The following is a 13,776-nucleotide window of genomic DNA, read 5'->3' as shown; positions in this document are numbered from 1 at the left end:
TTCAATAAATGTGATAAACATATGGTAAAATAGATACTCAACATCATTAGTCATTAGGGAAATGCAAATTAAAACAGCAATGAGATACTGCTACATAACTATTTGTGGAAAAACTTGAACCCTCATACATGGCTGGCAAGAAGGCAAAGTGGTACAGTCACTTTGGAAAATAGTTTGGCAGTTTCTTATAGAGTTAAATACACACTTGCCAAGTAACCCAGCAATCCCACTCCAAGGCATTTACCCAAAAGAAATGAAAATGTACTGTATTAGTTTCCCAGGGCTGTCATAACAAATTACCACAAATTTGGTGGCTTAAAACAACAGAAATTATTCTCTCAAAGTTCTGGAAGCCAGAAGTCCAAAATCTAGGTGTCAGCATGTCTGCTCTTCTTCCAGGGACTGTTCTGTGCTTCTGTCTTCTGATAGCCACAGACTTCCTTGGCTTGTGCTTCCTTGCCTCTGTCACGTCACCTTCTCCACATGTGTCTTCTGTGTGTATTTCTTCTAAGGAATAGGTCATTGGTTTTAGGACACACTTGGATAAATCAGGATGATCTCATTTTAATATTCTTAATTACCTTAGCAAAGACCTTTTTCCCAAGTAAGGTAACAACATAGGTTCCAGTGATGAGGATATGGATATCTTTTGAATGCAGCCCATTACACTCATCTTCACACAAAAATCTATCCATGAATGCTTACAGCACCTCCATTCATAAATCCCAAATGAGAAACAACCCAAGTGTCCTTCTCTGAGTAAATTGATAAATAAACTGTGGCACATTGCAACAATGTGATACTACTCAGTAATAAAAAGAAGCAAGTCATTGATCCAGGCAACGATATGGATCAATCTCAAATGCCTTATGCTGAGTAAAAGATAGACCAAAAAGCTACATACATATGACATTCTTGGGAAGGTGAAACTATAGGGACAGAAAACAGAACAGTCGTGATCAGAGGTTGAGGGTAGAAGGAGTGATTGACTGCAGGAGGAAACATGGAAGAATTTGGAGAAGGAATGGAACAGTTTTGTGTCTCCACTGTGGTGGTAATTGCATGACAATGTATTTTTCACACTCATAGACTGGTACATCACAAAGAATGAACCTTTATATATGTAAATTTAAAATGATATGTTTACTATGAAATACTAGGGCTGGGACTTTGCAAACCAACTTTTCCTTTGTCAGCTGAGCCCCTATTAGGCTCTGCTAACTGGCAGGTCTTAAAAGGAGACAAGAGGCATTTGGAATAAATAGAAACAGGTTCCTTCCAATGTTGACTTCTATTTCTGCTGGCATCACCCACAGAGATGCTCTACCCTGGCAGTGAGCTTGTTTCCAGTTTCAGGTTTTGTTTTGTTTTTCCCTACTTCTAGAATAGGCTTGTTACGCCTTCAGAAATATCAGCATCTGCCACCTTCCCTTCTTGGTGGTCTGAGAATCCTACTCCAGGCTGTAGATTCTACTTACCCCTCTTCTTCTCTTTATTCCCATAGCCCTGCAGATGGTGGCCTCTTCCTGCAGTTTCTATCTCTGAACTACTCTTCTCTTTCACCTTTTCACTACACTAATGCTAATTTAGCCAACTCCTTTTATTAAATTATTTCTATTAAAATTACTGAGGTAGTTCCTATTTTCTTGACTAGAGACTGACTAATAAAAAGCCAGTGTTTCCCACGCCCTACAAAGTCCTACATGATCTGTCTTCCCCATCTACTCTCTGGCCTCATCCCTACTTCTTCTCCCCATCACTCACTCGAGGTCTAACAGCTGATTCACAGGACATACCTGTTAAACCTCACCACAGGGATGCAGAACCTAGAAAAGTTTATTGGACAAGTAACCTAGTCTCTCCAAAAAAACAAACAGCAAGCAGGAAATAAGATGAAGGAGGAACCTCTAATTTGGAAGAGACTTAAATTAAAACTTATTAACCAGCAGCAATGTGAAGACTCAATTTGAGCCCTGATTTTACATATATATAAATATATGTAAATTCTCCATCTTATTTATATAACATGATACATACAGAATTTGAATGATGACTGATGTGTAATTTTAAATAATTTTCAAATTATTATAAATTTATTTTAGTTGTTAAATGAAATTGTGATATTTTAAAAGCTCTTCCCACCTAGAAATACATGGTGAAAAGGGACATGAATAATAGTATCTACTTCATGGTTTTGTCATGAAGATTAAAGGAATTCACAGATATAAAGCACTGTTTTAAAATAACATCTGGCCCATACATAGTAAGCCCTCAAAAATATTTATTATCATCCTCATCATCATCATCATTACTATTATTACATAGGAAAACAAGTTGTAATGAACCACCAAGGTTTTGAAACAAATGTATCCAAAATATGCTTTTAATCTTGATGAAGTTCACAAATGGCACAATATTGACATTTTCTTAAACAAATTATACAATCATGTTCTCAGACAACAAGGCACAGCATCACCATTACCACGTGTCCTCAGAGACCACAGCAGGCAGTGATTTCATGTCCCCCTAAAGGTTTGGCCGAGCTGCCGTGATCAACAGGATGCCTCTCAAAGAACCAGGTTGCTACCAGATAAGCCAATAAGAGATGCCATCACTTTTACTGGACATAGAATTAAATACAAAAATGATGCACACCAAATATGTGATTAGCTTATTTTGCATTCAGTTTCATTCCTTTCAAGTGACAAAGATGCCTTTTTTTCGGAATCTTCGGATGCAAACATGTATGTCTCCCATGGGGCATTCTCACTCAGTTGTTGTCGACAGAAATTAATAGAAATGGTGAGTTCAGGTTCATGATAACCTGAGATGAGGGGAAAAAAGAAGAGGAAGGAAAAGAAGGGGAGGTGAAAGAAGAGAAAAAGGAAGATGATGAAAAGGAGAAGGAAGATAAGCAGAAGACAAGTCATGAATAATCACAATTATTACTGAAAAAAATACTAATTTATGTAAGTGCTTCTTTAAACAGCATTTATGAATTATGGCTATGAGAGGTAAGCAGGCTTGTAAGGCAAATGAAGACTAAAATAATTCAACTGCAGCTATTAATATTGGTAGTATGATTACAACTCTCCCATCTGAATCTCTAGTCAAGGGTTGAGCCCTTTCTGAAACCAGTCTCATTAATGAAGACTGGCCCTGGTTAAGGTTTGCAGACCTCTCCCTTTCTGAGTTCAACAAGCTTCTTTTTCTTTTCCACTTTCCTTCTCAGAAAAATAAAACTGCATCTCTGATGTCAGAATGTCCTAGGTTCTAGAAAGAACTTACTACCTCAAGAGGAAGAATGTAACGGGACAGAAGGAACCTAAAGAACCCACCAGAACAGAGGTTTTCAAAACGTGGGTCTTAACTCCAAGTCCCTTCCCCCTCTCATTCCATAGTACAAGAACAGTTACCTTCTTCCTGGAGTCATTCAGCTGCTCAGGCTTGAAGGTCCCTGCGACGCCTGCCAAAGGCTTTGGAACCCACATCGGTGGGCACAAAGTTGCTCTTCACCATGCCCCCTGATCTGCTCAGCATGCCTGCCAGCCGATGAGTCACACAGGTGGCAGTGTTACAGGCTCTCTTCTGGGTAGTGGAGCTGATTTGCAGGTTAGAGAAAGAAGAGAAGATCTATGAGTGAAAAGCTGGGGGAGTAGCCCACCTCGTGGGACCTTCATCAAGAGAACTGCAACTCTTCAACGTACTGCCTAACAGTAAGTGTTTCTCGAAAATGCAATTATCAAAGCTGTTGGGGGAAACGGCCTGGCAGCCTTTGCCAGGAGCTCTGCCCAAAGACCATCATGAAAAGAAAGAAGAAAAAAAACAATTCCAAGCCATGGGGCACATGCTGAAACCCTGCACTTATGATTCAAGGAGGAAATGGGCAAGGAGGTCCAGCCACACCCCAAGATACACAAGGAATATATAGAGATCATAACCCAGCCACAAGCACCAACACTACCCCTTGCCACAGGAAAGAGAAATTCCTTAAAGTCTTCAGAAGCTCAGAGAACAGGGTTTGCAGCATTGTCTCCCAGAAGTACCTACCTGCTCCTTCACACGCTGTTCTTGCTGCTTGAGCTGGGTCATAGAGATGACCCACCAAGCCCATATCCAGCTACCCTTAAGCTAAGGCTACTTCTGAGCATAGGCACTGGACACCCTCAAGCCTTGGATGTGGACCAGAGCAATGAGCATGGAAGCTCAGGTTCCTTTAGAAAAATAGATTGATTCATCAAATGCTGAGGCATGAAGGATTTGCTTATTTTATTATAGCACATTTAGAAGCAGAAATTGGATAGCTCTGTCGTAACATCCTCTACAGTCTGAAGAAGCTTCCCTCATTTTCTCTTATCTCTAACGTGGTCAGTAAGCTCTTCTCTCTTCCCTTCCATCCTGGGGTTTTCACAACATTCTCTGTCATAAGCAAAGCTACCAACACCAGCATGAAGACAAATTAGAGAGGAATCCACACGCATCAGTTTCATTACATGGAGCAAGAAAGGGAATCAGGACATGTGGAAGGAGTTCAGCTGCCATTCTGGGGTACCATAAAGTGTGGTAGTGGTCCCTCTGCAAGCCCCTGGCTGTATTTCTACTCTTGCCTGGCATTTCAGGCCCGAAGTTGATGACAGGGAACTACTAAAGTTGTTCAGTTACTGGAAGTATGTGCCCAGCAGGCAGGTACTCGGATTACTACACTACTTAAATCTAGTACTATTCAAGCTGCAAGGAAAGGACATGCAAGACAGTACCATGCACTGGGGCTGTCCACATGGGCACTAACTCAGAAGGTTGGAGTAGGCAGGGGCATGTCGAGTGGGAGCAGGAGGGACAGGCAGGAGGACAGGTCACACACACTCCATTGGGAGAGCTGAGAGGTTCAGTGGGACAGGGCAGTGTAGAGAAGGGCTGAATGGGGAAGGATGATCTTTTCTGACATTCACAGGTCGTTCAGTCCTTCATGCTCAACAGAGGGGTTCTCAGGGTGGATGTAGGTGTGACACATGCCTCTGCCCAGCAGTGCTGGGACCAGGCCAGGGGCTGGTCTCTGCTCAGGCTCAAGGTGCACAGGGATGTGGTTTTGGGAAAGGGCGTTTTCCCTGGCCTCTTGATGACATGCACATCTCCACAGAGCTTGCACATCTAAAGGCTCAAACCTACCTCAGACACTGCTGTATTCCCAACCCCTGCAAGGGCTTCATCTTCACCTTGCAAATGTGAAATGAAGCCTCCTTGCAGGTGTGAAAGAGCAACTATACAATGTGAAATTTCTAAAACTTTCTGAGATACTGGGTCTATCCCTGGCTTCACCCTCACCAGTCTTAACTCATCCGCTGCTAGGAGGTCTCCCAGTACAGCAAGAGCAATTCCCACAGTGAGCGATTCCACACCTCCCCATTTCATTTCCTATCAGCTTTCAGGCATTGAGTTTTTCCTATGTCTAGAAAAAGCTTCTACATCTATGTCCTAACAGCTTTCAGAAACGGAGTTTTTAATTGTGTCTAACCACAGTCCCTCCAGCTGCACTGGGACCTCTGTCTCCCTTGGAACTTGAGAAAGGGAGCCTGCTGGATCCCTTGCCAGTGTGGTCTCTCCTGCCCCTTGGGATCTGCTTTCTCGGTATGCTGCAGGGAGGGAAGCCCTGTGCTGGCGTCTGCGGAGCCTCACCTGGAGCCTTCTGTCTCCTGCTCCTGCTCCAGCTCACTGGCCTTCATCTGCACATAGTCCTGCACCAGTGCAGCCAGCAGGAGGCGCGCTTCCTCCTCACTGATTGTGGCCGGGTCTGGGCTGCTCTCCAGGGCAGACCTGTGAAAGGAAAGCAAACTCAACGCAGGCTGTGAGCCCCTGCCTGCCCAACCCCCAACCCCCAGGATAAGCAGCCAGGCTTCCTGGTCTCTGCTTCTTTCCCTGGGGATGTGGCCACCGCAACTCCCAGGGGACAGGGCATGAGGCTAGTGTCTACCTGTGGGCACTGATTCACCGGGAGCCACGCTTGACTTCAGAGGCACAGATCTGTCTGGTCCCAGGGGCAGTGGGAGCAGAGGGCGCCCCTGGCTCCAAGCTGTCTCACCTGAATGGTGCGGCCTGGAGGCTGCCCGCCTGGCGCAGGACCAAGATACTGAGAGCCAGGAAGAGGGAGAACTTGCGGAAGCCCATGCCGCCTCTCTGTAAAGGAAGGATGACGTTACCACTGCACCAACACAGATCTAGGTTCCAGTCCTGCCTCTGCCACAACCGCCATATGACCTCAAGCAGGTTACTTCACCTGCCTGAGCCTCTGTTCCCTTCATTTGCAGGAAGGGCTGCTGTGAATCTCAATAGATACATGGCAGTGAGTGAATGGCTTGATAGAACAGAAAATGGTGTCCTGGAGGAAGGGTAGGAAGAAAGGATGGATTTTGGTTCTGTTTTGTTGAAGGCCAGGGAGAAGCCACACCCGCCCGTGCACACTAACCCAAACTTTTGCCCTGATTTATGCCGAAACCAGGCGTGGACGCACCTTGCTGTAGACCTGCTCTCCCCTTGCGCCTGTCTTCTCGCCTTCTCCTCTGCTGGGCTTCGCGCCAACGCGTGCCAGGGGAAGGCGGGAAGGGTGCATTGGAAAGGGGCGCTCATCTCTCAGTCTTGGAACTGAGGAAATTTTTAACATGCCAGTTACAGGTGTCTCGGGACTCTCCTGCAAAGCCGGCCCTCTGCCGGAGAGCACTTTAGCAGCAGGTGCTGGACAGCAGCTGCCCGAGGTGAGCGCCCAGGGTTCTAGTGGGCTAACTACACTGCCTCAGGTCTGGACCAGAATCCCAGGAAGGCTCTCCACGAGGCGCCTCAGAGGAAAACTCAGGGTTCTAACCTCCCGGGAAGGAAACACATCCCGAAAAACAAAACAGCTCAGGGCGCTCCCGGGCCCAACTCGGTAGAATGCTGCGGGCAGTCCGGCCCCAACGCCACTGCCGCAGACCCGCCTACCTAGGCTCGCCGCGCTTCCAGCGCCCACGCTGAGCCCAGGCGATGCTCGGGCGCCTCTCGCACGGGTAGGAGAAAAGGCCATGACAACCCCAACCGCTCTCCTTCTCCGGAGCCTGGAAGAGAGCTAGGACCACCGCTGTAGGGTAAGACCAAATGGCGGTGGAAAGGCAGACAGGCAGACGGCGCAAACTGGATGAACTAATCGAAGAAGCAGGTTATTAGAGTGAGCGGAATGGAAAGTTCCTCACCTGGAGACGCGAGTTTCCGGGCAGCGCGAGCAGCAGGTCCAACCGGGATGAACACCACGCCTGTTGTGGGCGCCTTCCCCACGGAGCCCCCGGTTCTTATTACAGAGATAGCGGGCGGGGGGTCCCCACAGGCACGCGCGGCCAATCCAAAGTGACCAGGACTAGCCAATCAGAAGACCGATCAAGTTCAGATTGCGTCATAGTTCTCACTGCCCGCACTGGTACTCTGGAGCGGGGGCAGTGCGCCCCGCTGTCATTTTTTTTATTGAGGTCGTTGCTTGGGAAGCTGGAGAGCTTGGGAGAGGACAGACAGCTTTCAACTACCTAAGAGTCGGGACAAGTCGAGGAGAGTTTGGCGTCACCTACAGTGAGGGGCCAGAGCTTCTCTCACCTCCTTGGCTCCTAAACTTCCTGCCTCGCACTCCCTCCGGTCACGCCAGTGGGGAACCCGAGTCCAGTCACCTGAACCCCCAGCGAGGTTAAGCAGTAGTCCTGGGTTCTAAAGGGACCACAGCTGAAAGAGCCCACGGCAGGAAAGGAGTGATGGGAAAGGGAAAAGGGAAGGAGCCCTCAAAAATTGATCTCTTTGGATCACCTGGGGTGCTTCTCTGGATATCCTCCGACCCCTCAAGCCCTGGCACCCTGGGACCCCAAAGAAGGCTGTTTTTGGTGCCAGTCTGGCAGCCAATCCTTCTCCACCTCAATCCTCTAGGATGGGTAGGAGTGGAAGAGAGGACGAGGAGAGGACTAAACTGGCACTGCCTGCATACAAGGCTCAACATCCACCTCCTCCCCTTCCCCTGTATCCCCAAATCCTCGACTGCGGGTCCAGCACCCCCCTAAGCCAGGACCCTCCACTGCCACGCCGAAGTTGGCTTTCATAATTGCACTGCGACTCTGCTCCCTGTTTGCCACGCTGCCTGGCGAGGATGGTCTGTGCCCGGGTCTCTATTGCTCTTGCTCCACACCCCTGCCCCACTTCCCTGAAGCTCCTGAGAGCTGAGCGCGCTGGGGTCCCTCTGCCACCAGCGGAGGGAAGAGGGTGCTGCAGCTCAAGGGTCAGCCTAAGAGTTTCCACACCCGTTCCACTCGCGACAACAGACCAGCTGGTGCGAGCATCCCCACTCACATGGCTGGACCCCCGCCACACACTCTGCCTTCTGCATTCACAGACAGTCCCGCAGACATCCAGCACTCACTGGTACAGACGCGCCCTCGCCAGCCTCTCGCAAAGGGCGCGCGCACATGAACCCAAACCAACCACAGGCAGATCGGAAAGCAACCCCGTGTGTTTCTGTTTTCAAAAACAGACGTGTTTTATGCAAATGGGGGTACATATTGTCCCCCAAACACCCATACCTACACATGCACATCCACGCACATGAACTCGGCCTATCCATTAAAAAAAAATTTTTTTTAATTGTACTTTAGGTTCTGGGTACACATGTGCAGATCATGCAGGATTCTTGCATAGGTACACACATGGCAATGTGGTTTGCTGCCTCAATCACCCATCACCTACATCTGGCATTTCTCCCCATGTTATCTCTCCCCGACCTCCCCACCCCCACCCTGCTGTCCCTCCCTTGGCCTCCCCCAACAGACCCCAGTGTGTGATGCTCCCCTCCCTGTGTCCATGTGTTCTCATTGTTCATCAACCGCCTATGAGTGAGAACATGCTGTGTCTGATTTTCTGTTCTTGTGTCAGTTTGCTGAGAATTATGGTTTCCAGATTCATCCATGTCCCTACAAAGGACACAAACTCATCATTTTTTATAGCTGCATCGTATTCCATGGTTTATATGTGCCACATTATCCTTGTCCAGTCTATTGTCGATGGGCATTTGGGTTGGTTCCAGGTCTTTGCTATTGTAAACAGTGCCTCTATGAACATACGTGTGCATGTGTCCTTATGGTAGAATGATTTGTAATCCTTTGGGTAATACCCAGTAATGGGATTGCTGGGTCAAATGGAATTTCTATTTCTAGGTCCTTGAGGAAGCGCCACACTGTCTTCCACAATGGTTGAACTAATTTACAGTCCCACCAACAGTGTAAAACTGTTCCTATTTCTCCACATCCTCTCCAGCATCTGTCGTCTCCAGATTTTTTAATGATCGCCACTCTAACTGGCGTGAGGTGGTATCTCAATATGGTTTTGATTTGCATTTCTCTAATAATCAGTGATGATGAGCATCTTTTCATACGTTTGTTGGCCTGATATATGTCTTCTTTTGAAAAGTGTTCCTATCCTTTGTCCACTTTTGATGGGTTTGGTTTTTTTGGGGGTTTTTTTTGTTTGTTTGTTTGTTTGTAAATCTGTTTTAGTTCTTTGTAGATTCTGGATATTAGCCCTTTGTCAGATAGGTAGATTGCAAAAATTTTTTCCCATTCTGTTGGTTGCCAGTTCGCTCTAATGATTGTTTCTTTTGCTGTACAGAAGCTCTGGAGTTTAATTAGGTCCCATTTGTCTATTTTGGCTTTTGTTGCCAATGCTTTTGGTGTTTTAGTTATGAAGTCCTTGCCTATTCCTATGTTCTGAATGGTTTTGCCTAGGTTTTCTTCTAGGGTTTTTATGGTGTTAGGTCCTATGTTTAAGTCTTTAATCCATCTGGAGTTAATTTTAGTGTAAGGTGTCAGGAAGGGGTCCAGTTTCTGCTTTCTGCACATGGCTAGCTAGTTTTCCCAACACCATTTATTAAACAGGGAATCCTTTCCCCATTGCTTGTTTTTGTCAGGTTTCTCAAAGATCAGATGGTTGTAGATGTGTGGCGTTGCCTCCAGGGCCTCTGTTCTTTTCCATTGGTCTATATGTCTGTTTTCCTACCAGAACGGTGCTGTTTTTTTCTTAAGGAAAGCCGGGTTCTTGCTCCTGGGTTCCAGGAGAAGATCCCAGCTTTGGCAGAAGGGGCTAGGGAGGGAGCTGGGTGTAGGGGCGGTAGCAAGAAAGTAAGGGAGCACCACTCACCACTGCCCCTGCCCCCAGGCCTCAGGTTCCCTCTTTGCCACTTAACAGCAGCGCCCCTAAATGAGTCCACCGGCACCCCCTGCACTCCAGGAGAGCATTCCAGAAACCTTGCTGGAGGCTGCGGGGCAGGAAGCAAAGCCAGAGGCTGGCAGAATCTCTGCAGCTGGTGCTCACTGTTTCTGTGGGTCAGAAAGAAGTTCAGGGGATGTCAATGTAGGCTCTTTGGGTCCTTTTCATGTGGCAGGATCCAGCTGGTGGAGCTAAGGCGGGAAGACCTCCAGCACCTGTGCAATCGAAACTCCAGGTAACACTCACGAAGAATCAGGACCTCTGACTCAGGCAACTGCTATAGCAGTAGCTCTGGACTGTGGTGGACTCAAAACAGGGCAGGAGGACTTCCAGAACCTGTGTAGTACCACATCAGGAACTGCAGCTTTCTAAGGAGTATTTCTACATAATAGGAAGATTATCTACATCTAAACCGTTGGACTCGGTTTTGTGTTTTTTGTTTTGCTTTGCTTTTCAATTTTTAATTTGTGTGAGTACATACTAGGTGTATATATTTATGGGGTACATTAAATGTTTTTATACAAGCATATAATGTAATAATCACATCATGGAGAATGGGGTATTAGTCCCCTCAAGCATTTATCCTTTGTGTTACAAACAATCGAATTATACTGTTTTAGTTATTTTTAAATATACAGTTAAGTTATTATTGACCATAGTCACCCTGTTGTGCTAGCAAATAGGAGGTCTTATTCATTCTATTTTTTTGTATCCTTTAATCTTTCCCATCTTCATCACCACCACCTACTATCCTTTCTAGCCTCTGGTAACCATCTCTACTGTCCATGTCCATGAGTTCATTGTTTAGATTTTTACATGTTGAGCTCACTTTTGGATGCAATGAGGGACACCAAGGTGGCTGTCACTTGGGAGCCCTTCCTCCCAAAGCCCTGCAATTCTAGGGGAGACTTCTGTCTCCCTCTCCCTGATTCCAGCCAGGAAAAAGGGCTGCCTAGTGGAAAGACAAAGTTGGGAGGTGCTATCTGCCTGAGGGCTGTGCCCTCTATCCCGCTTCTTCCTCGGACACACCACCCTCTCTGAGATCTAGCAGAACGGGTAGCCAAGTAGTTCTGAGCAGCCCCACTCTTCACAGAGCCCTTGGGCCAGCCTAGCAGGAGAGAGAAGAAAGTTGAGTAGGAGAGAAAATCTGGAAGGCCCCAGCCCCTGGAGCTGTGGGCTCCCCAGCTTGCCAGTGTTGTCAATGGTGCAAGGCCCAGGAAGCAAGCTGGGAGCTCAAGAGGAGTCACAATTGGTGTTTGGCCTCCCAAGAAGCCCAGCGATAGTACTTGAAGGGAACTTTGAACCTTTGGAACTGGGGCTCAAAAGCTGGCACTATCTCCGAAGGCCCGGTCTGTGTCACTAGGACTTTTCTGAAGTGTTGGAACAGATGGCCATACTGCCGTAGCATGGCACAATTCCCGGGCTAGGCCCTCTGCTTCACAGGCACACATTGGGTGGCCCACAACCCAGCAGCACAAAGCTCCTGCCTTGGGCAGATTAGGCAGTAGTTTCTATTAAGGCCACCAAGACTGGGATCCCTGTGCTCTGCTCTGGGAAGAGTGAGTGCTTACCAGACAACAAGGGAAGTTTAGCAACCTAAACACAAACATACCCCATTTGGCAAGCTGGTTATCTTACCTTCTTGAGTGTCTCCATGGGATTAGCTATTTTAGTTTGAGCACCCAGGATTACCTGACCTAGTCTTGTTCCTCCACTAGCATCTTTGCACAGTGTTTGGCACATCATAGTTTCCTGCAAATGCTCAATGAGGCAGAAAGAGCAAGGCAGTGAATAAATGAACAGTTCATGGGTTCATTACCCTAAAAGTCAGAAAATAAGTTCACCCAAGTTAAATTGGGCTGTAGACACAATTTACAGCTATTAGATGGAAGGGCAGATTGTTTATCCAAAGGCACACCTCTTTTTATTTTAATAAAAGTTATCAGTGTCGTTGGTGAAAACTTTCTGGAATCTAATGTGAGAGGAAGGAGTGAGGGCTTTATCTCTTTGGAAGTCTGCCAGTTTGCAAAGCAAAACAAGGCAGTTTTCTTCAGCTCATCTTTGTATGATATTAGTGAGTGAATGAGAGGAAAAGTTAATAAAATAATTTATTTTTTAAATTGAGAAAATTGCATCTCGATTTCCCTGGAACTGTTCTGAGCCTCAACCAAACAAACTACCATAAAGATTTACAGACAATAGTTTCCTAGGAATATGTGGTGATTAAATTGTGTCTTAAATATTTTGATACTCAGTTTAAATAATCTTATAGTATTACTTATACATTTTGAAAATGGTGGTCTTAACATTTTGGGAACAGATTCCATGTACTATAGTTTTGAACTTTATTTTTATTTGTTTGAGCTTATTTTTTGTTTCTTTACAAATTTCCTAGAAGAAATGTTTCTTAGGAGAAAGTTTCATTTGTTCAACGTGCAGTTATTGAGGACCTACTATGTGCCAGGCATTGTTCTAGGCACTAGGAATTCACAGTGAACAAAACAAAAACTCCTGCCTTCCCTGTGCTTATATTTCAGTGATGTACTTACTTAACAAGAATCCTTGTATATCACCCATCCCTGCAAATAGAACACATCCTGCCCTAATCACATCCTGTCAAGGTAGTAACATCATCTATTTGTTTGTCAAAAAGATATTCAGGGTTTATATTATTAAGACTATATATATATTATTCCTAGATGAGACACATTGTGTACTTTGATTACATTTCTTAGCATATATGTTTTACTTTGAGTTAGTAACTCCCTCTCTTTTCAATTTTCTTTCTGCCCATGACTTGTTTATCCCTCTTCCTGGATCCTATTTGTTCTCATACATGGTTTACTCTCTCACTTCGGTGGAGCATATTTTCCACTATCTGATTGGTAGCTTTTCTGGGAATAATTCTAGGTTGGAAATAATTTTCACTCAAAATTTTGAAAGTATTTTCTGCTGTCTTCTATTTCCAGTGTCACTGTTGAGAAACTCATTTCATTTTCTCTTTTGTTGTTGCTGTTGTTGTAAGATCTCTCTCTCTCTCTCTTCTCACCAGTGTTCTAAAATTTTATGATGATGTACCTTGGTCGGACTGTTTCTATTGATTGTTCTGAGTACGGGGGGAACAGTCACAATATGAAATTTCATGTCATTCACTTCAGAGAGGGGGTTTTTTTTGCCTCATTTCTTAATTTTTTCTTTCTCTCTTTCTCTCTCTCTCTCTCCCTCTCTCTCTCTCTCTCTCTCCCCGTGCAACTTTCTGGGAGAGTTTTTTCAAGTGTATATTGATTTTTCTTCTTCTTTTGATCATATTTTTAATTTCTACAAGCTTCTATTTTATTCCATGAATGTTACTTTTTATGGCCTCCTGTTTTTATTTAAGGGGTACAGCATCCTCTCATAGCTCTCTGAGGATATTAAATATAGGTTTCTTTTCTTGTTTTATTCTTTTCACATTAGAGGCTATTCTCACATTAAAGTGCTAATCAGATGATATGGATGGCAGAGTTGTGGGCCTGAATATAG

At 45.6% G+C, this 13,776-nt stretch overlaps 1 protein-coding gene across 1 annotated transcript; it reads right to left on the bottom strand.

Moving 5' to 3' along the window:
* Positions 1-2,263: 2,263 nt before the first annotated feature.
* Positions 2,264-7,354, bottom strand: CALCB (calcitonin related polypeptide beta). Its single transcript, XM_017525796.2, has 5 exons — positions 7,218-7,354; positions 6,077-6,171; positions 5,674-5,811; positions 3,417-3,601; positions 2,264-2,824 (listed from the first exon to the last, which is right to left on the bottom strand). The coding sequence occupies exons 2-4, from the start codon at positions 6,160-6,162 to the stop codon at positions 3,442-3,444; spliced, it is 384 nt and encodes a 127-aa protein (XP_017381285.1). The 5' UTR covers positions 6,163-6,171; positions 7,218-7,354; the 3' UTR covers positions 2,264-2,824; positions 3,417-3,441.
* Positions 7,355-13,776: the final 6,422 nt, after the last annotated feature.

This window comes from Cebus imitator, unplaced genomic scaffold (genome assembly GCF_001604975.1).
Source record: "Cebus imitator isolate Cc_AM_T3 unplaced genomic scaffold, Cebus_imitator-1.0 Scaffold39, whole genome shotgun sequence".
In the NCBI taxonomy this organism is placed as follows: domain Eukaryota; kingdom Metazoa; phylum Chordata; class Mammalia; order Primates; family Cebidae; genus Cebus; species Cebus imitator.
This window is presented reverse-complemented; position numbering and strand designations above follow the sequence as displayed.